This window comes from Aegilops tauschii, chromosome 7 (assembly GCF_002575655.3).
Source record: "Aegilops tauschii subsp. strangulata cultivar AL8/78 chromosome 7, Aet v6.0, whole genome shotgun sequence".
Classification (NCBI taxonomy): domain Eukaryota; kingdom Viridiplantae; phylum Streptophyta; class Magnoliopsida; order Poales; family Poaceae; genus Aegilops; species Aegilops tauschii.
Genome location: NC_053041.3, coordinates 341,108,025 through 341,132,524, shown reverse-complemented (window position 1 = coordinate 341,132,524; position 24,500 = coordinate 341,108,025). Strand labels below are relative to the sequence as shown.

Below are 24,500 nucleotides of genomic sequence, written 5' to 3'. Positions count from 1 at the left end.
CGGACATCCGGCCACCCCTGTCTGCGCACAGTAAGGGCCGAGGCCCGTGTACCCCTTCGACTCCCTAGACTATATATACTCTTTCTCCTCCATCTTTTTAGGGTTAGCATTGGTTTAGCTCATATGTGAGATAGAGCATTGCTCATCCATACGGATCTCCTCCTCGAGAGAGACTGCGGCCCCTCTTCGGAGACGATCCACGTTGGATTCAAGACCCCGTCTTGGGTGGCCCCCATCAAGACCTCCTCACGGAGAAGAACCGGTTACCCTTTGTATCGTCCTTTGTTGATCGTGGATTGTGTATCTCTCTTTGTGTTTCGAGGATCTAGCACATGTGTGATTATTCTTGTTGGTTTGAGTGATTATCTCGTGTCTTCCCCTCGTGTTTCCCCTCGTGTTCTTCATGTTCTTAGTTGGGATCCGCTCCTTTCGTGAAAGATCGGCCATCTAGGGTTCCACCCTACATCATCTTGGTATCATGAGCCACGTTGATCACGATTTCGGAGCCCCCTCTCTTTGTTTTCTAGCTTGATTTTGTTGTTTTTCATCCTAACCCGAAAATTGCCCCACAAAAATAGCCCCAATTTTTTTTTGTGATTTGTTGGTGTGATGAAGTTTTGTTGGATTTGATCCGCGGATTCGTGTGTTGCAGGTAGATCTAGCTTTTCCCCGTATTTTCCCCAATTTCCATCCACAAATTCCTCCGAATTTTTGCCCCGGATTTGACCTCTCCACGCGGTGTTCTTCGGATCCCGAGCCCGGACATCCGGCCCGACCAGCCCGGACATCCGGCCATCAGCCCGGACATCCGGCCCCTGGCAACATCACTTCCATCCTCCACTCCGTTTTCCGCCTAACTCTAACCAAATTTTGTCCCGGTGCCCACATACACTTCCGCATACCACCACCACTTCCGCATAGCACCACCATAGCCTTTCCCGTTACCAACTCCGACAATTTTGACCCGTTTTGTTTTCAGAATTTGAGTTGTGGTTTCCGTGTCCTATTGTGTTTCGGCTATCTAGGTACGGTTCGGCAACAACATCACCACCGCTCATCTTCGCCAAGGACTACTACGAACGGCTACATTGGTATCACCTTCACCTTCATATCATCTTGGTATAGCGATATCATCATACTCTCTTGCATTTGCATTGATAAACCCATGGCCTTACTTTTGCGTAGCTTACCCATCGAGACTAGCCTTTGAGTATTGCCGGCAACATGACTTGTGCACATTAGTGTTCATACTTCATATAGCATACATACCATCATTGAGTTGCATATCTTGGTATCATCTCTTGTGTCACAAAAGCTGTCTTTGCATACATAATTGCTATCTTGGTTCGTGAAGCATTGCATGAGAAAAGAGCTCAAACAACAAAGAGCCAAACAAGCTTTTAAGCAAAAGGGAAGATAAGCAAAGAGCTTATAAGTAAGAACCATAGCATCATACAACATTAAGATTGTCATACTCAATCATCTTGGATCAAAGCATAGAAACATCATACATATAGCATACTTGGGATAGAAGTCGTTGCATTTTTTCTTAGTAGGTTGTGCACAAGTTTGTATCCGCCTATTGTGCAATCGTGCTAGCGTCTCTCTAGTGTTGCAACAAGAGCATCTTGGTGGATTCCACATTTTGGCTCACCCTTGGTTGCCCAACCCCACTTATCTATTTGCGTGTGTGTTTCCGTGTCCATATCTTGCTATTGGTCTACTTGTTGCATTTGCAAATTTGTGAATCTTTTCCAACATTATTGAGTCTCACTTACAATTGCATCAAATTTTGTGCCACCATCCTAACCAAGCTCCACCATAAGCTTTTACTTGTGTAGGTGTGAGAACCGACAAGAAACGGTACCAATTGTGCTATTCCCTTGCTACACATTGGAGTGATCTTTGATCCATTTTCAACATCGGTCAAGGTACATTTGGTATTGGTTCTTCTCTTTCTCCCGCGCACATATCTTTGTTTGGAATGATGGATAGGCCAAGTACTTCTACCAATCCACTCTTTTTGGAGCAAGACGACGACATGTCATCCTACGTCACCAAGACTCAACTATCTGGTGCACACCGAGCTTTGCATCAAGAACAACTTGCTTTGGGCGATCGCATCGACAACCTCGCCACCGATCTACGACAATCTGAGCAACGTACAAGAGACTACTTCGACACATCCATGAGTTCCCTCAAAGAAGATATCCGAACCATGATGGTCCGCTCTTCTACAACTTCGTCCTCGTCAAGACAGGGCCGCTCAAGTCGACACTACGACGACACCATCTCCGGTTCAACACCGACATCGAACACTCTTCGTCGTGCCGCGCGTCAAGACCGTCAAGCTAACCGCAGTCCTCTACACGACACCGACTCTCAAGAGCATCGACATCGTCACAACCAAGCTGCTTTCGCACAAGCACAAGAACGGCAACGCCAACGACAACAAGAACAAGAGGAGCGAGCGCGACAACATCAAGATGCACAAGACGCCGAGGCGCAACGTCAAGAAGGACAACTACGTGAAGCTCAAGCACTTGAGGCACAACGTGCTCTTCAAGACTCAAGTCGTGTCGTAGCCAATCGAGGCCGACAAGCTCGACTACATCAAGAAGCACTTCGCGACGAAGCTCAAGAAAGGATTTACCAAGCACGTGTGCATCGTCAAGCCCCTTGTCAAGATCGACAAGCTCCTCGTCAAGATAGACAAGTTTCTCCTCAAGCGAGACAAGAACGTCAAGTCCATCGAGAGCAAGAAGACAATGGACCCCCTCCTCGCCAAGAGCATCATGAGGAAGACAACCCTCCTCACCAAGATCAACATGAGGAAGACAACCCTCCTCGCCAAGAGCGACATGAGATTGCCAATCCTCACCGACATGGGCGTCATCATCCCCAACCCCAACACAATGAAGAGCAACGATATGGCAAGCTAAAGTTCACCATGCCCAAGTTTACCAGAAGCAATGACCCCGAAGAGTACATATCATGGGCATTGAAGGTTGACAAAATCTTCCTCTTGCACAACTACGAAGAAGAGAAGAAGATCGCAATGGTATCCCTCGAATTCCAAGACTACGTCCTCATTTGGTGGGAACAAGTCATTGAGCGCCATGCGGCAAGAGGTGAACCACCCATCACCACTTGGGCACAAATGAAGGATGTCATGAGAGCACGATTCGTGCCAAACTACTACAACCGCGACCTCTTCAAGAAACTCCAACAACTCAAGCAAGGAACCAAGAGCGTTGAAGAGTACTACAAGGAAATGGAGATTGCCATGATACGAGCCAATGTCAAAGAAGATGATGAGCAAACTATGGCACGTTTCTTGAATGGACTCAATCACCCTATCAAGAAGATTGCCGACTTCCAACCATACTCGAACCTCATCGAGCTAGTGCATCAAGCTACCAAAGCGAAACGGCAAGTACAAGACGACTTCAAGTATGCCAAGTTCTCATCCAAGTCCTACGGCCTCTCCAACAATCAAGCTTCGACGACTCCCACCATGAGCAATGGCGACAAGTCAAGTTACAAGAAAGCTTCGACAAGCTCAAGTCGTCCTCCTACTACAAGCAACTTCAAGCCGAAAGCTTCATCATCATCTACTCCAACCAATGAGACCATCAAGACAAGTTCCATCAAATGTTTCACATGCGGAGGCCGAGGCCACAAGTCCTTCGAGTGCACAAACAAGCGCACCATGATCCTCAACGACGACGGCACCTACGACTCCATGAGTGAAGGAGAAATGGAAGCTCTTGAGCAAGTGGCCATGCACCGACAAGTGAACAATGAAGAAGAAGATGATCACATCTTTTGTGACGAAGACTCAAGTCCCGCTCTTGTTGTCTCCAAGGTCTTGACTCTTCAACATCAACAAGACGAAGATCAAAGATGCCATATCTTCCACACAAAGGCCAGCATCAATGGACGGTCCGTCAAGGTCATCATCGATGGAGGGAGTTGCCATAACTTGGCAAGTGAAGAACTATGCTCCAAACTCCAATTGGTCAAGATGAAGCACCCGCACCCCTACAAGGTTCAATGGCTAAGCGACACCGGCACCATACAAGTCGATCAGAGAGTACAAGTCTCTTTCAAGATCGGCGCCTATGAAGACACTTTGGAGTGTGATGTCCTTCCGATGACCGTGTGCCACCTCCTTCTTGGACGGCCATGGCAATTTGACCGAGGTGTCATTCCCAATGGGCGTACAAATCACTATAGCTTCAAGATGAAAGGGAAAGAGTTTGTGCTGCGTCCTATGTCTCCAAGCCAAGTGCTCGCCGACAAGCAAAACACCCATCGTGGAGAGAATAGTGAGAGAGTGAACCACCAAAAAGAGAGTGAGTGCCACAAGCCCAAATTGAGTGCCTCCACGATGAGCGACAAGAAAAACTTAGTCCTATTTGCCACCAAACGTGAGATGAGAGAAGTGTGTGAGAACCCATCAAGTGTCCTACACTATGTCCTATTGTGCAAGGATGAGGCACCAAAAACTAACAACTCTCACGATCTACCTTTGGTGTTATCTTCTTTATTGCAGGAATTCCAAGATGTTTTCCCCGATGAGCTACCTCCGGGTCTACCTCCACTACGAGGCATTGAGCACCGAATTGATCTCATCCCCGGAGCGCCGCTTCCAAACAAAGCGCCCTACCGCGTCAACCCCGAAGAAACCAAAGAAATTCAAAGGCAAGTAAAGCATCTCATAGACCATGGACATGTGCGTGAAAGTTTGAGTCCTTGTGCCGTACCGGTCATTCTTGTGCCAAAACGAGACGGTAGTTTTCGCATGTGTTCCGATTGTAGACCTATCAATGCTATCACCGTTCATTATAGGTATCCCATTCCACGCCTTGATGATATGCTTGATGAACTTTGCGGTGCCACTATCTTTTCCAAAATTGATCTTAAAAGTGGTTACTATCAAATCCGCATACAAGAGGGTGATGAATGGAAAACCGCTTTCAAAACAAAGTTTGGTCTATATGAGTGGTTAGTCATGCCTATGGGTTTATCGGAAGCACCCGGTACTTTCATGCGTCTTATGCATTACGTGTTTCGCCCTTACATTGGTGAATTTGTTGTTGTCTACTTTGATGATATCCTTGTGTTTAGCAAATCTCTCAAAGAGCATGTCACCCACCTTCGCACCGTGCTACAAACTCTTCGAAAAGAGCAACTTTATGCTAATATGGAAAAATGCCTATTTGGTGTTGATAAGCTTGTTTTCTTGGGTTTCGTAGTATCTTCTAAGGGTGTTCATGTTGATGAATCTAAGATCAATGCTATTAAAACTTGGCTCCAACCAACAAATTTGCAACAAGTGCGTAGTTTTCTTGGTTTAGCCGGTTTCTATCGCAGATTTGTGAAGGATTTTAGCACCATTGCTTCACCTTTGCATGCTTTGAGTAAGAAAAATGCACCGTTTGTTTGGGGAACATCTCAAGATATCGCTTTCAATGAGCTTAAGAATTTGCTTACTCATGCTCCCGTGCTTGCATTACCCAACTTTGACAAACCTTTCGAAATTCATTGCGATGCTAGTGGTAATGGCATAGGAGGTGTGTTAACGCAAGAGAAGCGCCCAATTGCTTATTTTAGTGAGAAACTCTCCGGAGCGCAACTCAATTACCCTATCTATGACAAAGAGCTATATGCTTTGGTGCGAGTTTTGCATGAATGGAAACATTACCTACGCCCTCATGAGTTCATCATCCATACCGACCATGAAAGGCTTAAATACCTTAAGGGTCAAACTAAGTTGAACAAGCATCATGCTAAATGGAGTGAGTTCATTGAGTCATTTCCTTATGTCATCAAGTATATTAAAGGTAAGAAAAATGTTGTGGCGGATGCACTTTCCCGTATATACATGCTTGTTAATCAACTTGAGTTAAATGTCATTGACTTTGAGCATATAAAAGACTTGTATGAGCATGATCCTACATTTTCTATTCCTTATGCCAAGTGTTTGACGAATACTTCTTGGGATCGATACTACATCCAAGATGGATATCTTATGAGAGCTAACAAACTTTGCATCCCCGAGTCCTCTCTTCGCTTGTTGCTTTTGCGGGAATCTCATGGAGGCGGACTCATGGGACACTTTGGACGCGACAAGACATTTGCTACGCTCTCCAAGAACTACTTTTGGCCCAAGATGTTCCGCGACGTCAATCGCTTCACCAACAGATGCTCTACATGTCGCAAAGCTAAGTCCAAAGCTCAATCTCATGGCCTCTATATGCCACTTCCAATTCCATATCACCCATGGGAAGACATTAGCATGGACTTTGTACTTGGTTTGCCTAGAACTCAAAATGGCAAGGATTCCGTTTTTGTTGTTGTGGACCGATTCTCCAAAATGGCACATTTCATTCCTTGCAACAAGATAGACGATGCTTCACATGTTGCAAATTTGTTTTGTAGGGAAATCTTGCGCCTTCATGGAGTGCCAAAGACGATTGTCTCGGACCGCGACGTCAAGTTCTTGAGTTACTTTTGGAATACATTGTGCGCCAAGCTCGGAATCAAGCTTTTGTTCTCTTCGGCATACCATCCATAAACCGACGGCCAAACGGAGGTGACCAACCGCACGCTCTCCACTCTACTACGCGTATTGATAAAGAAGAACATCAAGGAGTGGGAGGAGTGCCTACCCATCGTCGAGTACGCTTACAATCGTGCAAGACATTCGACTACCGGCAAGTCCCCCTTCGAGGTCGTCTATGGCTTCAACCCATTGTCTCCATTGGACATTCTACCTCTACCGCTACAAGAGCGCACAAACATGTACGTGAGTGCCCGAGTCAACTTCCTCAAGAAGATGCACGAAGATACAAGAAACACCATCGAGCGCCAAGTACAACGACTCGCGACCAAGCTCAACGTCAACAAGCAACCCATGATGTTCAATGTTGGAGATCTTGTGTGGCTACACCTTCGCAAGGATCGTTTCCCCAAGGAACGCAAATCCAAGCTACTACCCCGAGCGGATGGACCCTTCAAGGTGCTTGCACGCTACAACAACAACGCATACAAGATCGACATCCCACGCGACAAGTACTCCGTGAGCGACATCTTCAACATCAAAGATCTATCCCCGTACCATGGTGATGAGGATTTCGATCCGAGGTCGGATCTTTCCCAAGGGAGGGGAGATGATGCGGAGCATCCTACGGTCATCCCCATGGACCTACCATCGTCTCATCAAGAGCCAAGAGGACCTATGACACGAGCACGAGCTAGAGCTCTCGAGAACGAGGTGACTTCCTTCCTTAGTGATATCACATATGATCCACTCGAGACATGGCTACTACCTAAGTCCGATATGCTATGCATGATTAGGTGTCAAGAGGAGCCTCCCGAGGATGCACGTGAAGACGGACAAGCCGCCAAGTTCACGGATGAAGAGAACCAACGGAAACGGGCAAGTTCACCTTCCAGGCCCCGGACATCCGGCCATGACCCCGGACATCCGGCCCCTGGAGCATCCACAGCAGCAGCCCAGACGCCCAAGCCTACAGGGCCCGGACATCCGGCGTCCAGCCCGGACATCCGGCCAAAGCCCGGAAATCCGGCCAAAAGCCCGGACATCCGGCGCCACGCTACAGAACATCCAGAAGTTTTGCCCTCCAGCCCGGACATCCGGCCCCCAGCCCGGACATCCGGCCTCTCCTGAAGCCCCGGACATCCGGCCCGTCGCCCGGACATCCGGCCACCCCTGTCTGTGCACAGTAAGGGCCGAGGCCCGTGTACCCCTTCGACTCCCTAGACTATATATACTCTTTCTCCTCCATCTTTCTAGGGTTAGCATTGGTTTAGCTCATATGTGAGATAGAGCATTGCTCATCCATACGGATCTCCTCCTCGAGAGAGACTGCGGCCCCTCTTCGGAGACGATCCACGTTGGATTCAAGACCCCCTCTTGGGTGGCCCCCATCAAGACCTCCTCACGGAGAAGAACCGGTTACCCTTTGTATCGTCCTTTGTTGATCGTGGATCGTGTATCTCTCTTTGTGTTTCGAGGATCTAGCACATGTGTGATTGTTCTTATTGGTTTGAGTGATTCTCTTGTGTCTTCCCTCGTGTTTCCCCTCGTGTTCTTCATGTTCTTAGTTGGGATCCGCTCCTTTCGTGAAAGATCGGCCATCTAGGGTTCCACCCTACATCAAAGTATTTTTGCAGTTTTTTGAAAATACTGTGGTTTTTGAAAATACTTTGGTATTAAATACTTTGAGGTGTTTGGATAAAATAAATATTGTAGTTTGAGATACCAAGGTATCTGTCATACTGTGGTTTTTTTGCGGTATCTAAAAATGAGGTCGGGACCTTTTTTTTCTAAACCGAACTGAGCGAATTCGTTGCCTGCTCGTCTACATCTATCTATTGTCTTTTCAACAGAGTGCTCCTAATTATTTGGCGGTTTGTTTGTTGGTTTGTCTACGGAGACGACGCGCATGTTACGTTCTTCTAGTGATCTTGCAAGCTTCTATCCGATCACTGGCTGCAAAATACACGAGTAAAGCGGGATTCAAACAAACTTGCTCGTGGAGTATATCGATTGGTCGTTGGAGCACCCGTATGCAGCAGGTTAAAGCTAGCTACACAATCGATTCTATCCGCATATAGGCGCACGTACACGCACAATTTTTTTATTTATTTTTGCCCCGGGTAGCTAGGAGGGGATTTGACGTGCATGACATGCTGCATGCATTAGGCGCCGTTTCTACATGCAGATCAGCTCCATGGTATAGTTGAGCAAGGCACAGCGAGTCAAACATCAGTTGCCAAACTCATCGGTGGTATTGTGAAAACTGAGGAAAACCATGGTTTTTAGAAACCGAAGTATTCGTTGCCCATGCATTTAAAAGCTGAGGTTTTGGATTACTGTGTTTTTTCAAAAACAGTGCTGCCAAACTAAGCCTTAGTCTGTAAATTGCATTGTCATAACACCAAAACACTCACGGAGATAAATGTCCTTTCAAAAGGGCCGAGGGAGAGCACCGCGGTAGGAAAATACCTCCTGCATGTTTGAACCGACTTGAAACGAACCAACCAGAAATAAAACCCAGGACATGCGGAACCAAAAGTACAACGCCGCAAACCCGCTTCAGGGGACGTCAGCTCTATAAGATTCCCGATTAATGACCGATATATAAGCCCATACAACTCCAACAGCACGTGTCACCGCCGTGGTCGTTATTGAACAAATGTCACACCTATCGCAGCTTAAGTTCACAGGCAAAAGCAAACTAGCATAACCCTGTAGTATAGGATTTATGCCTCGCAACTTAGTAAACCAGATTCTTCTGAACATCAAACCTCTACCTATGATTTCCTGAAAAAAGATGCTTGAAGCCTGTTACAGCTGTAGAAGAGTTTTCATCACTGCCGGAATATACTACTACCTCTGTTTTTAAATACGTAAGACGTTTTGCCAGTTTAAATTGAACTGCCAAAATGTCTTACATTTAGGAACAGAGGATGTACTATCTTATCTGAGCAACATAATTAGGAGCTCCTGCAAAAGATATACCCGGGTAAATGTAATAAATAAAATCTAAAACTATTATTTCAGTTCTAACGAAATACGCCTACACTCGTGTCATGAAATCGATAAACTTCCTAAGAGAAGATGGAGCACATCAAATACAAACATCATTCCTAGATAGCCCGCTCAACTCTGCAAACTGATCGGTGCAGGTAATTTTCAACCTTAACAGATACAGCATAAAAAAAAACCTCTCCAACGCTATTCAGATGACCTCAGGGTTGCCACAAGCCATTGTTGGGCATATTACGTTGACCAGACACCTTATCCTTGCATGATGGGCAAATGAGGCCGTAATTACCAACCTGCTGTCCATCGACGGGGCCAAAATGGTGGAACTGGCTGTTGCACCATGTACATACTGCTGCGAGCATGCTCCCTCCACTAACCATCCTTGGTACCTTGAGATCCCATCCTGACTGGGCCGGAGGGCCACTTCCCGTCTGTGGTACATTCCCCAACACTAAAGTTGGCTCGGATGTCCTCCCAAAATTCTGCCTGGCCAAGCTCCCAAACTGAGAGGGTTCAGTGGAAGGTACAGGATTAGGTCTGACCACGCTCCCAAACTGAGAGGATCCAGCAGGAGGTCTACAATTGGTTCCAGCCATGTGCCAATACTGAGAGGATTCAGCAGAATGTTTAGAATTAGGTCCGTCCATGTGCCTAAACTGAGAGGATTCGGCAGCAGGTATAGAAGGTCCAGCCATGCGCCCAAACTGAGATGATCCAGTTCGCAGATAATCAGAACCTGCCACACTCCCTAACTGAGAGGATCCAGAAGGAGAAGAATTAGGTCTGACCATGCTCCCAAACTGTGAGGATCTAGTGGGTAAATTATTATTTCTGGCCAAGCCCACAAGCTGAGGGGATCCAAATGCAGCCCATCCATAACCAGGAAATACGTGCTGCTTCTGACCACCAAATCCAAGTTGCAACGCACACTGTTTACATTATTACAAAAAAAAAAACAATTATCACATGGGTATTCAGCATGAAAGATCATTGCCCCAACAAAGTCCAGCACAACAAAATTTGATAACACGGAAACAAGGCAACCGAGATAACCAAAAGGCATTTTCATATTAAGCAACAGTTGTGAGAACGAGAACAAAAAGAAACAGCAAAAATAGAACTATAAAAACATGCATGGGCTTTTTGTTTGCCCCGCCAAAAAACCAATATGGAGTGATATGTATGTAGTACTCCCTCCGTCCCAAAGCAAGTGTCGTTGATTTAGTACATAATTGTACTAAATCAGCGACACTTATTCTAGGACGGAGGGATTATATACTTTCTTAAATCTCGATAAAATATTGAATGAGTTAGGACACATGCATACTGTACTCTATGTTATAATAAGAATTTCATGAGTGCTCATTTCGTATTTAATAATCAAACCGTCAAACACTTTGAATCATACACTTCTTGTGCTCGAGTATTAGTTTATTTACGTTTTATTTGTATTGGAAAGGCGTTGTATAAACAATCATAATAACTAAAAAAATGCAAAGAGTGTTTCCTGATTCAACTACATGTCGTACGACATATCACCAATTAATATTCGTTATCCCAAGTTAGAATATCAAAGAGGCATTGTTTATTAATGTATTACCAGCATGAAAAAATAGTGGTATTTATGATTCTGCATAGAACAGCAATTGCTTTACGAAATTCCCCATTCCCAAAAGTAAAATTTTATAGACGTTCGAATTGGCCGGTGTAGTTTTACACCCTACATAAACTTGTAAAAGTTGTGGATTTGATTCCTTTAGCACAGTATTTAATAATCTAACCATTCTCATGGATCGATATTGAATACTCCCTCCGTCCCATATTAGTTGTCTCTGAAATGGATGTATCTAGACATATTTCAGTGCTAGATACATCTGTTCGAGCGACAACTAATATAGGACGGAGGGAGGACCCTTTAATTAATGCCAAGCTCAAAACAAGCTCAGCTAGGTTTAATCCCGTAATATAAATCTGGTGTGCATATCTTATCTAATTTGTCGAGATGGACCTAATCAGACCTTACATTTGGTTTTGAAAGAATTATGAAAGCCTGCAAAATCATGTAAATTTTACCCAATCCAGGGTTGTGCTGAAAGGTTAAGCAAAAAAAAATCCTCACTCAACCATGCAGAACCGAACTCATACCGGGAGAGAAAGCCAACTTCAAATCCATTTGCTTTGCCTACTATAATTATATTGCTTCTCTTGTTTTCAATGGAAGGGAACAAAGCAACTCACTTAAGTAGCGATCAAATCAATATAGATTCATTATTTTATGATTAATGCCCACCAAAAAAAACCAAACCACTTCTATATCGTGCAAGAGTTATGAAAGCCTGCAAAATCATGTCAATTTTACCTGATCCTGGGTTGTGCTGCTCCTTGGAACATCACCAACAGAATGAACCAAAGTGGACATGCCATCAAAATTGCTCTGCATAGGTATTAGATCGTTGATATTAGCTGCAGCAAGCGGGGTGTAATTAGGAGCACTACCACTGTAATGATTTTGCATATCGTTACTTGGCTTTCCCAACACGGCATGCACAGAACCCATTGAATCATTATTATTCATGGGCCTATTTACAGAAGGACCCTCCACGTTGGCAACATTTCTATAAACAAAAGAACCATTCATGCAGTTGACATCAATACCCTTGGTTAAGTTACTGGCTGTCAAAGTGCTTGAGTCCGGTAGTGCACAGCGGCTCAGAATGTTGGGTTTTGGGTGACTCAAGTTATTACTACACTGGGCAAGACTCCTTTCAGTGATACTACCAGTATAGACATCATTATTATAGCCTTCAACAGCTTCATTACTTGCTCTGTTCTGTGTGGTATTCATTTGTTCCTTGGTATTGTATGCACGCTCTTTGTCACTGTTCTTTGCATGTGTTGAACGGGAAACAAGAGAATCCACATTAGTTGCAACATGAGAGATGGGGCATGTGTTCAAACTAGGCTGGTACACCATGGTATTGTTCTTGTTTCCAAAAATGTTAGCTGCAGCATCATTACCATAACTACCACCGATGCATCTGGCAGCATTAGAGGATCCGTTAGATCCACCAAGGGAACCAGATACTTTATTATTTGAGCCAGAACAGGATGATGTAGTAGATGCACCATCATTATTATTAAAACTGCCAATGAAGCATTTTCCAGCAATGGATGATTGATTAGCCTCATCAACAGCAGTAGAAGTTTGATTGTTTGCACTAGCAATCGGGAAAGATATTGTGTCCAGGCATGAATTAAGGTTGACGTCTCTTGCTTTCACAGTATTATTGACCTCGCCACGCTTTGAAACAGGAAAGCCACGATCAACAATCTGGTCCTCATAATGTTTAGCACTTGAGAAGCTAGAAGGTCTGAAGTCATGGCCACTTCCCGTTTGATCACTAAAATCATCAACTTCAGCAAAGCCGTTAAGCCTGCCATTTGGTTCATCATTGGATTCAGGAGCTACTTTTGGTTTTGGAACAGTTACATTGGCATAATCCATCATAGCATTTCTGTATCTGCATGCACTTCGAGCATCTGTAACAGGAGGAACCTCTACCTGTCTACACCAAGCTTCACTACGCCTATTGAAACTACCGGAACAATTTGTGCTAAAAAGATCTATAACTTTTGAGTTATCACCCCCTTGTTCTTTTGAATAACTCTGATGCTGAGAACATGCTTCGCCTGCAGTCTTGCCCTTTTGTTCAGTTGGTTCAGTAAGCTCCTGAGGGGTAAATTGTAACTCTCCCAAGAAGTTGTTAACTGCCTGTCCTGATGAGATCTTATCAAAGAAAGCTTCAGGAGTAAGCCCCTCATGCCTTGCATGGGCTCCAACATGGCCAAAGTACCGTGATTGCTCCTGAAAGGTCTTGTGACATACAGGGCATTCAAATTTCCCATCTTTACCAACTTTTGGTTCACCAAATTTGCTACTCTTTCTGCGCCTCTTAGCTTTCTTTTCATGAAATAACAGCTGGTGTTGCACATAGGCACTTTGATTGTGCAAAGTTAAATTGCAATTCTGGCACTTATAAGTATTTGCTGGATTTGTATTTCCTTCTACCGTATCCTTTGAATTGCAGGAACGGCTGGAAAAGGTGACAGAAGTAACTGGCAATACATTTAGGTTATCCACACTTGAACCAATTTGATGTTGAAACCCTACAGCCTGTGAAACACATAAATTAAACAAGGAAAATTCAGGTACAAAATAAAATGGCATACACTTATAAACTTACGTCATCTTCACCATCGTCATCACTCAAGGCATGTTGTCTGGTGCTGTTATACTGAATAGGAACTGTTACGGCCGCCGGATACCCAAGAAGTGACATAAGATACACAGAAACTTCTTTACAAGTACGAAACTGATGTCCTCTTGGGCTGGAAAGTATGATTTGTAGGCTTAGCTACACTGGATAATAATATACAAGAAAGAATACATGGAAAGCACAATTGCCCTGGTCAGGCGGTAATGGCAAAAGCATTAACAATGCATGGTAGATAAAGCAAAGCATATTGCTGAAATTCTCTTATCTCAACTAGACTTCCAGGCAACAAATATCAAAAATGTGAGAGCCAGCAGCGCAGCTATTGGACATTGATTCCTACCAACAAAAGGACAAATAGCCTTAAACAGAAAAGTAATTCTTGACGATTTCCAGAATTAAACAACTTAATGATGAGGAATAATTTTCATAGTATAAAGCAAAACCATCATTAAGAATAAAGAATGGTAGTATATATCCGAATACATATGGCACAGTATCTTGGTAATATTTAACTGATTGGAATGCTCAAGTGTCCGGTGTTACTTCAACCAGAAGCACAACAAATAGAAGGTAGTCCCTCTGTTGCAAAATTTAAGGCACCAATAAAATGTGGGCTATGTCAATATGACACAAAAATCATGTCAATGGATTCTTATTCAAAAGCATTTACCAATGATATCACTTTTGTGTCACATAATTCGCATTGTGTTTGTCAATTGCTGGTCAGATTTAAATCTCGGAATGCGTGGACATCTTACATTTTGGAACAGAGGGGGTACCATATATAGAACTGTGTGTTAAAGCCCTTATAACACCATATGTAGAACTATGTGAAAGAATATTACCCCTTTATGCTTTACCTAAGAATATAGTGATAAATTACTGCCATAACAAGCATCAACACAAACTAGTCAGATGGTACCGCTGCAACGTGCACAGTATGCTACTATGCATGCATCGAAGGGTGAAGGATATATCAAAGAAGTGCGCAAATCAAAAGAACATATTTAATAGGCTTAAACTGTTAGTGATTGTATTTTGAAAGCTGAAACAACATCAGTGAATGCTGCTCAATGCTCATAAACCATGACAAATCACCAGTGTTTTCTGCAAACAAGAAAACTGAGGATTATGATTTAACTAGAATCACAGTGTGTTCCTTTGGGACCATTTATTTGCTAGGTGCTTGTGAACAACATTAAGTATTAGCATTTAAAACCCATTCCTAAAATGTACACACAAACCAAAACCATCGCACATCCTTATATAATCGTCATATGCTATCATATATACACTGCAGGAAGAATCCAGATTGTTACACAATATATGTTATGATTGCATTCCCTCTGTCGATGCCACCACAACTGAGTTATCATCATTTATAGGAAATTTGACAAGGCAAAGCAGCAAACCTCACGTAACGGATGCAATGCACCCAGGCATGGTGCCCCTTCCGCTTGAGCCCGAGCTGCAGCTTCCACCCGGTAGGGAGGTGATCCCCAAAGAAGGCTGCGTCCACAAACTTCCTCCGCCGCCTCTGACTCACCCACTGTCCTTCGAGGCAATTGATGAAGTCCATTAGCTCCGCCTCCGACATAAGCCCGGCTGTTTGCCTCCGTAACTCTTCGCCGTATGGGTCGACGAGCCCAGCGAGCCTCACAAGATCAACGGAAACCCCCTTGGAGTTTGTAGTCTCCCGGTCGGGGTCGGGAGACGACAGGGCTAGGGTTTCGGGTGGAGGCAGGGTCGAGGGCGGGCAGGAGGGGTCTTCACGGGCGAAGAGACGGCGGAGATGGTAGGCGACGAGGTGGTTCTCGGGGTTGTTGCCTGCTGACGGCGTGATGGAGGAAGGGGAGGTGGGGAGGGAGGAGGAGGCGGCTGCCGCGAAGCGGAGTCGGGAGAAAGTCTGCTTACGGGACCCCGCGCTCTCGTTAAACACAGCACGGTCGATCTTGAGCGGCGGGAGCGGGTCGGCGTCGGGGCAGCTCCGCGGAGCAACTGCGTGGAGGGACGCGGCGGCGAGGGCGTCCAGGTCAGACTGCGCGAGCACGCGGAGGTCCACCACGGGGAGAACCTCTGAAGCCATTAGCACCGTCGCGACACGGCGGCGGCGCGCTCGGGCGGGAGGACGCGGCAGGCTGCCGGGGCGCCGGAGGTGCCCTGATCCGAGCGTGCCGTTCTTCGAGGAGACGGGCGGGGGATTAGGCAGTTGAGGGCTTCTTCGGCAACTCTCCCCGGCCGTCAACTCCCAGCTCCCCTCCACCAAATCTCCACTACTATTAAACAATCGAACAAAAACTTTTTTACATATACTCCCTAATTAGTCCCACAATACCACACGAACCAATCTACACCACACGATTAGGTTCATAAGTTTAAATCTAACGGTCATCATTGATCAAATATTCTTATGGTGTGCACGTAGCAATTTTGGATGACTGACCGTATTGCACCAGGAGAGGCTGCGCCCGCTGCGATCCCGCGTCCCCTACAATCACGGAAGGCAATGATCCTGATGCTAAAATCACGCAAGTGATTTTCCTTCTATGCATCATGTCCTACCTCCTGCCGCTTCTAAACTCAAACACACGCACACGAAGCCTCATCGTGGATCATCTAAAAAATTGCGGGCGCTACAATCAGGCGCCCCCGTTGCCGTCCTTGGGAGCGGCTCGCCGCCCGGCGGTCCTCCACTCGGCCACCGCCTTATGCACACCAGCTTCTCCTTACGCGCGGAGTCCCCAACTACTGGGCCATGCGGGAGAGTGCGGGTCACGTGGCTCGAGGCGGTCGGGGATGCGGGGATCCAGGTGTCGGCGGCGGATCTCGCTGGATCCGTTGAAGGCGACAGCGGTGACAGCTTGCGGCGGAGTGAGGCGACACGGAGTAGCCCGGGAGGACGTGGCACTTCTGTCGGTGATGGGAAGATGCGGAGGCGACCGGATCTAGGGCGGCGGCGGTGGTTGCAGTTGCAGGCGGCGGCGGTGGCAGTTCTTCTCCAGCATTTCTGACACCAACAAGGCCGTCGGGAGGTCCCGGCTCGCCAACCAGCAACTATACGGCAAAGCCTGGTGACGCGTGGGCGGAACCTCTTCCCACTGCTCCCGCAGGCGTTCAAGGGCATCAAGCAGATGGTCATCAAGACCTGTATTCTTTTGCCCCCTTTTGTCAAAGGTAAAGAATGTTGCTGGAGACTATACGACCTCCCAGCGACGTGTACCAAGACCACGACTGAGATTTGAAAAAATAGGTATGTATGTTCTGAATAAGTTGTCTCTATCATATGTCGGTATGGTTGCCTTGTTGATCACATTAATACAATTCCCGAATGCAGTGTTGACCTTGATGAAAAAAGGAACATCTACCCTGAAAACTGCATAGAGGCGGCATTGAAACTATCCCTGGGCTGGGCTACAGTTCTTGAACTTTACTGAAGGTCGTAGCCCCGTCGAAGGCAATGGCAATGTAGATGCCGATGTCAAAGCCCTTGTTGTCAACCCCTTGCTACAAAAACTAATGGATTTTCTTTCCAGACTGAAGGTGCTGAAAAAGTTCTCATGGTTGCTCCTTGTGTTTGCATGTGGTTGCTAACTTGATATTCGATTACCTCATGACTGTAGGCATACCCTTACATGAGCGACGATGATTATTCTGCTTTTTTGCAAACCACGCAAGATTTTTGCAGCGACAGGACCATGACCCCTCGAGAAATTTACAAAAACGTGCCTATTAGTTCTTGTGAAACTGTGTGCTAAGTAATTTTGCAGTGATTTCTCCGAGGAAGATTTGAGTGTTTGATTCATAATTCCTTCTTCGTAGGTGAAGAGATGTATGAGTAACTGTCAAGTTGTTGGAATAGTTTGTGGATAATTATCTCCCTACAGACCTAAAGGTACATTTTCTCAACAAGAAAACAACATTCAGTTTATTAACTCATGTGTGACGTGATGGTCTCCTTGGTTCCGCTTTGTAGGCATTTCTAAGAGTTAAAGCATATGATAATCACAACTTGGATGGTATCCATATGAAAGAAGGTGCGCAGAAGTTTCTACCCTCCTGCCTTGAATACAAACAGTTCCCAGGTTCTTTGTTTCAGCATTCACCTATGGTAACCAGATGCAAGTATCCATCCTTTTTCTATGAATTACTCCCAAAAATGCAATTTGCAGTCCGCAACTTGAGCTATTATCTGTTTATTTTTTACTTCCTAGCTATTGATCAGTACATGAATATCGTCATGCTATCATTCAGCAGCCGGATCAGTAACTTCATATATGTACTATTTTCTGATCAAGTAAATTCATATATGTACTCATCTCTGATTGGTAGCGTCATTATGCCGCCGCTTGAAGATAAACAGGCATTTACTCTTTATTCAGTTAATAAACTATTGTTTGTTTGTTTTTTCTTGTGCTGATGATGATCCTAAGCGTGATGATCTGTTGGTGAGTCAGAATAATTCTTATAGATCGAAGTTAGCACCTATCGTATGTGGGTTTAAAAATTATAAAATTATGAGAATAGACAAAAACGCTCATCGTTAAAATTATTTGTGTATTTTTAAGGAGAGTTGTCGAATGTGGTGGTACCCATATGACTGGTGTCGCGGATATAAATTGTCTTCTTAGGATGAGTTGAGTTGTCGAATTTCATTCCATGCTTGAGCTTGATAATGATATTTACTTTTAATGGGCTTTGTAATGTGCTTTCATTGAATTATGTGAGTAGAGATGCACAATGTGCGTACCTGTCAGGTTTAGCTCAACTCGTTGTTATTGGGGTAGTAGAATGAGTCCTCCGAGCTTGCTAAATGTTTTTTTTATATATAAGTACTGCATGCGTGATTATTCTTATTGCTTATTACTTCAAATTTTGTCTGCTAATTGTCTCAGCAAAAAATATATTAAGTGTTCCCTTTATATTTCATTTTTGTAGCCTCTATTGTACTCTGCACCCCTACAAGAATGAAATTAGTTCATGTTCTTACATACTTATTTAAAGCATTTATATAAAAGGAATGTGGTAACCCATTTAAATGAGGGGATTATTATGCCTCCAACTTGTGCTTACCATGTGTGAGTCAGGATTCAGGAGGCCTAATGATGTGGAGCATCCTATGGACGTCACCATGTCAAGAGTCCGTTCGGCAAGTGACACGTGCGACATCTACTTCACATACACAAAGGTGAATCATCTCCTTTACACGTGCTCACTTGACATGATGTAGGGTGAAACCCTATACGGCCGATCTTTCACGAAAGGAGCGGATCCCAACTAAGAACACGAAGAACACGAGGGGAAACACGAGGGAAAACACAAGAGAATCACTCAAACCAACAAGATTCAATTACACATGTGCTAGATCCTCGAAACACGAGAGGAGATACAAGATCCAAAGTCAACAAAGGACGGTACAAAGGTAACCGGTTCTTCTCCGTGAGGAGGTCTTAATGGGGGTCTTCTCCGTGAGGAGGTCTTGAATCCAAGGGGATCTTCTCCGTAGAGGGGTCGCAGTCTCTCTCGTGGAGTAGATCCGTAATGGATGAGCAAAGCTCTATCTCACAAATGAGCTAAACCAATGCTAACCCTGACTAGGAGGAGGAGGGGGTCTATATATAGTGTTAGCCCACGAAGGGGTAAGTGGAAAGGGGGGATACATGGGCCCTTGGCCCGTTCTCTGCGCACAGGCAGGTGCCGGATGTCCGGGCTAGGGGGCCGGATGTCCGGTGGCTCACAAAGAGCCGGATGTCTGGGCCTCTGGCCGGATGTCCGGGCTGACGGGGTTCAGCTTCGGGTGCGTTCTGTGATGGGCGCCGGATTCCGGGGGTCGGGCCGGATGTCCGGGCTGGTCCGGATGTCTGGGGCCTATAGCAGCTGGCTCTTCTTCCTTCTCCTTCCTTCGGTCCCGCGCACACTTGGCCTTGGTCCTTGGGCTCTCCATGGTCTCCTCGGGTGTACCTGAGTATGCACAAGGTCTGCGCTTGAAGTAGCATCCATGTCTTACATGCGGAAAGGAGCGAGTTCACCTTAGGTCCAATGGTGTAGGCTCGAGTATACATGGGGATGATCGTAGGATGCTCCGCATCATCTCCCCTCCCTTGGGAAAGATCCGACCTCGGATCGAAATCCTCATCACCATGGAAACGGTTGTCGTGGACGGACTTGTAGATGGACGAAGTGGAAGACATGGCGCAATCCAAGTACTCCAAGGTGTCTCCTAGTGGTACACATGCAAAAAGAGCAAACACAAACGACACTTGGAAATACAATGGTTAGCGCACACAAGGTGTCCATCATGTAAGAATGAGTCCGTGGAGCAAGATTGTCCGTGGCAAAACGCATGAAGCGTAGTAAGATGATATAGAATGATATGCAAAGCATTCATGGGAGCAAAAGCATTCATTGTGCACACAAATGTGTTGTGAATATGATCAATGCAACCATGGTGCAAAATGATGTCATAGTGAGACGGTTTATCAGCATGAATATGGCAATGGATGCTCAATATGATTATGTTATCATGCAATTGATGGTAGGCAATGTGATCATTATGTATGAATATGCCATCAAGAAAGATCACAACAAATTTGCTAAGGAAGTGTACAAGCTCATATATCATGGATGACATGGAAATAGGTGCAACAAGGCAAGCATAATGTGAGTCATTCCATGCATGGGGTGCAAACTTGTGGTGAGTATGATATGTCCATCGAGCATGACATGTGGACACACAATCAACAAATATGGAGGTGTTGGGGCAATGTGTCAAAGGAGTGTTGATATACCAATGCTCGATGTCATGGCATGAGTGGAAGTCCGAAGGTGCATCCAATAAGTGTGAGCGCTCCTCAATGTGAAGGTCCATAGAACCAATCTCCAATGTCGCTCCTCCGTTCGCGAGATGTGTCATGTAGACAACAAGAAGGAAACAACAATGAAAGAGTGAGCCATCCAATATGCGTACTTGAGGATGGCTCAAATGAAGGAGTTCACCTTTATGAGGATGTCGAAAATGTTGGTGTCGCACATCGTGTATGCCTTCATATAACCAAAATGACTCGTGATCGTACCGCCTTGTGAATCCGTCAAAATGAAAGAACATGACAAACACTCGGAAAAACAAATGAGGTTAGTCCAATGTAACACCTATCATTTGAGTGGTAAGATAACCAACAAGTGTTCTCATCATTCTTATCATAAGAAAGGACAAGGTGTGGTATGGTATGAAAGCATATGATGCAACTACAACCAAAGACAATAGGCTCAATAAAACAAGCATGCATCACAAGTAAGGTGTCAAAGTCTCCAAGATCAATAAGCATAGTATGGTGCACTCACTACAAGTAGATATGAGAGAGGCAACTAATGGGCGTAAGAGACAATGATCAAGATATATCATGTGAGAGGCATGAACATATATGTCATCAACCCAAGAAAGCGAGTAAGGATGGAACATGGGTGATGCAACATAGCAAGTAATCATATGAATCAAGTCATGCAAGCTAGTAGTGCGAAGATGCAACGTACTAGGAGGAATCATGGCAAGCATGTCATGTTTGCAAATAGTGGGCATGAATAATTCACATGATATAGCACAAGCATGAAAGCAAGATATGAGAAAAATATCATCAATGTATTGGCGAGAGGCCATATGTAAATAGCAATGGGACATCATGACTCTCCCAACACACGAATCAACAATAGCATTAGGCACATGATAAACATGGCAATAGCAACAAGGATCTCCACCAAGCATGCAAATACACATAGGAGTATCATAATGGTGCATCATGGGTAAATGCAAGCAAGGTCACAATCGCATGGCAAAGGCATAGAAGCAAGCATAACATGCAAAGTGAACATGATAGAATGGGCATAAGGTGACAAGTGGTAAATAGCCCATAGCCGTGTGAGAGACAAGTAGAAAAGATGCGCGTAGTCGTTGCGCGAAGAGAACGGTGGTAAGGATAGTCCACGGGATCCCAAATCGCCGTTGCTCTCAAGAGCTCGTTTCGTCAACTCTTGGGATTGAGAGGTTGACGAGTATACATGAGTACCTACACAAAACAAAGGCAAAGAAAAAATTGTGTGTGCATGGTATATGTACACATCATCCATCATGATGCATACGTGCTTGTGTTGGTTAGCACAAAATATCCAATGCTCAAATAAATGCGATGCGTGATAAAGAAACATGTCATCCATCATGAGAGGTTTGTTATTATGTATAGCATAATGGAGACTCAAATTGTGTAATGCATCATGAGAAATATGTAGAGCATTGTTATTCATGGAATGCATATGGTGCACGCAATTATGGGAATCATGCAAAGTATGGAATGCATCAAAATCTCCTAATATGTATGAGGGAACTATGGGGGTCTCCTCATGAGCATTTGTAGGAACATCACATGGAGAATATTGACAACATCCAATACAATGCATATTTGGAACAATGTGATCATGGCATGGCATAGTAGATGAATTGCGCAAATCATGTAAAGGAAGCATAGCAATATCATCACATGAAAAACAAAAGCCAATGACCATCATTTCGTCATCTATGCCATAAGTGCAAATGGGATTTATCTTAATGGGGCATGCATAATTACTATGTTGAGATTGAAATGATGCAATATGGGAGATCTCACTCATAGCATATGACAAGTTCAATGGATTGTCAAACATGATGTGACCAATAGAATTTTTACATGATATCCTATGGAGCATAGCATCACAACTAGGCAACTCAACATGCTCATCATCATATTCATCATAAATTGGTTAGGTTGCGGAAGTCGGTGGTGGTTATGCGAAAGTTATGGTGGAAGCCCTAGGCAAAGATGCCAAAGTTCGAAAAATTTGATGGAGTCAAATGGTGATGGTAGTATTTTTGTGGGATGGGGAATGTCAATGGCTTCAAAACGAGCTAAAGAACTTCAAAAACGGACTCCGGATGAATTAGTTATGCACAAAACGATGAAACGGGGAAGGCTGAAATCCCAGGGGTCGGACATCCGGGGTCAGGGCCGGATGTCCGGGACCTGATGTCCAGAACCGCGCGCGAAATTGCGCTCCAGGAGCCGGATGCTCGGGCTACAGGCCGGATGTCCGGGGGGCAAGATGTCCGGGGCTACGGGCCGGATGTCCGGGCTCCAAATCCGAGGATGAACTCGAGGAACTCGATTTTGGGGGCGGAAATTGATGATTTCGGGGGCAAAATTGCGGAGATTTCGTGGATGGAAAGTGGGGAAAATTGGGGGAAAGCTAGATCCACTAGTAACAAAGCAAATCCATGGATCAAATTCAACAAAACTTCATCACACCAACAAATCACAAAAGAAAATTGGGACTATTTTTTGGTGGGGATTTTCGAATTTAGGACGAAATCAACAAAACTAGGCTAGAAAACAAAGAGAGGGGGCTCCGAAATTGTGAAAACCAAGATATCATGAGGCAAGCTAGCTCTGATCCAAGATGATGTAGGGTTGAACCCTATACGGCCGATCTTTCACGAAAGGAGCGGATCCCAACTAAGAACACGAAGAACACGAGGGGAAACACGAGGGAAAACACAAGAGAATCACTCAAACCAACAAGATTCGATTACACATGTGCTAGATCCTCGAAACACGAGAGGAGATACAAGATCCAAAGTCAACAAAGGACGATACAAAGGTAACCGGTTCTTCTCCGTGAGGAGGTCTTGATGGGGGTCTTCTCCGTGAGGAGGTCTTGAATCCAAGGGGATCTTCTCCGTAGAGGGGTCGCGGTCTCTCTCATGCAGTAGATCCGTAATGGATGAGCAAAGCTCTATCTCACAAATGAGCTAAACCAATGATAACCCTAACTAGGAGGAGGAGGGGGTCTATATATAGTGTTAGCCCACGAAGGGGTAAGTGGAAAGGGGGGATACATGGGCCCTTGGCCCGTTCTCTGCGCACAGGCAGGTGCCGATGTCCGGGCTGGGGGGCGGATGTCCAGCGGCTCACGAAGAGCCGGATGTCCGGGCCTCTGGCTGGATGTCCGGGCTGACGGGGTTCAGCTTCGGGTGCGTTCTGTGATGGGCGCCGGATTTTCGGGGGTCGGGCCGGATGTCCGGGCTGGTCCGAATGTCCGGGGCCTGTAGCGGCTGGCTCTTCTTCCTTCTCCTTCCTTCGGTCCCGCGCACACTTGGCCTTGGTCCTTGGGCTCTCCATGGTCTCCTCGGGTGTACCTGAGTATGCACAAGGTCCGCGCTTGAAGTAGCATCCATGTCTTACATGCGGAAAGGGAAGATTCGGAAAGGAGCGAGTTCACCTTAGGTCCAATGGCGTAGGCTCGAGTATACATGGGGATGATTGTAGGATGCTCCGCATCATGACACCTTCGAGGATGGTATACTACTTGACACTCCACTCGTGTGCATGCATAGGTATTGTCGGAACACTACGGACGACGAGGAGGAGTGCAAGCGCCAAGGAACAACTACACCATCCGCGAGGAAAGCCTGGAAGAGACGATGGAAGAAGACGGAGCTGCTGAAGCTACAGCGGCAGGACATCCGGCGCCTGTGCAGCCGCCCAACAGCTGCACCCCGGACATTCGGCGCCTCGCCAACACCCGGACATCCGGCCTCTCCCCCGGAAATCCGCCATCGA

The 24,500-nt window shown here is 45.5% G+C and overlaps 1 protein-coding gene and 1 long non-coding RNA gene across 2 annotated transcripts; one reads left to right on the top strand and one right to left on the bottom strand.

Moving 5' to 3' along the window:
- Positions 1-9,553: 9,553 nt before the first annotated feature.
- LOC109780295 (uncharacterized) lies at positions 9,554-16,140 on the bottom strand. The gene is made up of 4 exons (XM_020338890.4): positions 15,273-16,140; positions 13,828-13,972; positions 11,943-13,757; positions 9,554-10,512 (listed from the first exon to the last, which is right to left on the bottom strand). Exons 1-4 carry the CDS (start codon positions 15,944-15,946, stop codon positions 9,787-9,789), a joined length of 3,360 nt encoding a protein of 1,119 aa, XP_020194479.1. The 5' UTR covers positions 15,947-16,140; the 3' UTR covers positions 9,554-9,786.
- Positions 16,141-16,242: 102 nt separating this feature from the next.
- On the top strand, positions 16,243-24,095 carry LOC123495138 (uncharacterized). Its single transcript, XR_006667237.2, has 4 exons — positions 16,243-17,110; positions 17,195-17,400; positions 17,481-17,752; positions 17,834-24,095. It is a non-coding gene; the product is annotated as an uncharacterized lncRNA (long non-coding RNA).
- The last annotated feature ends 405 nt before the right edge of the window (positions 24,096-24,500 follow it).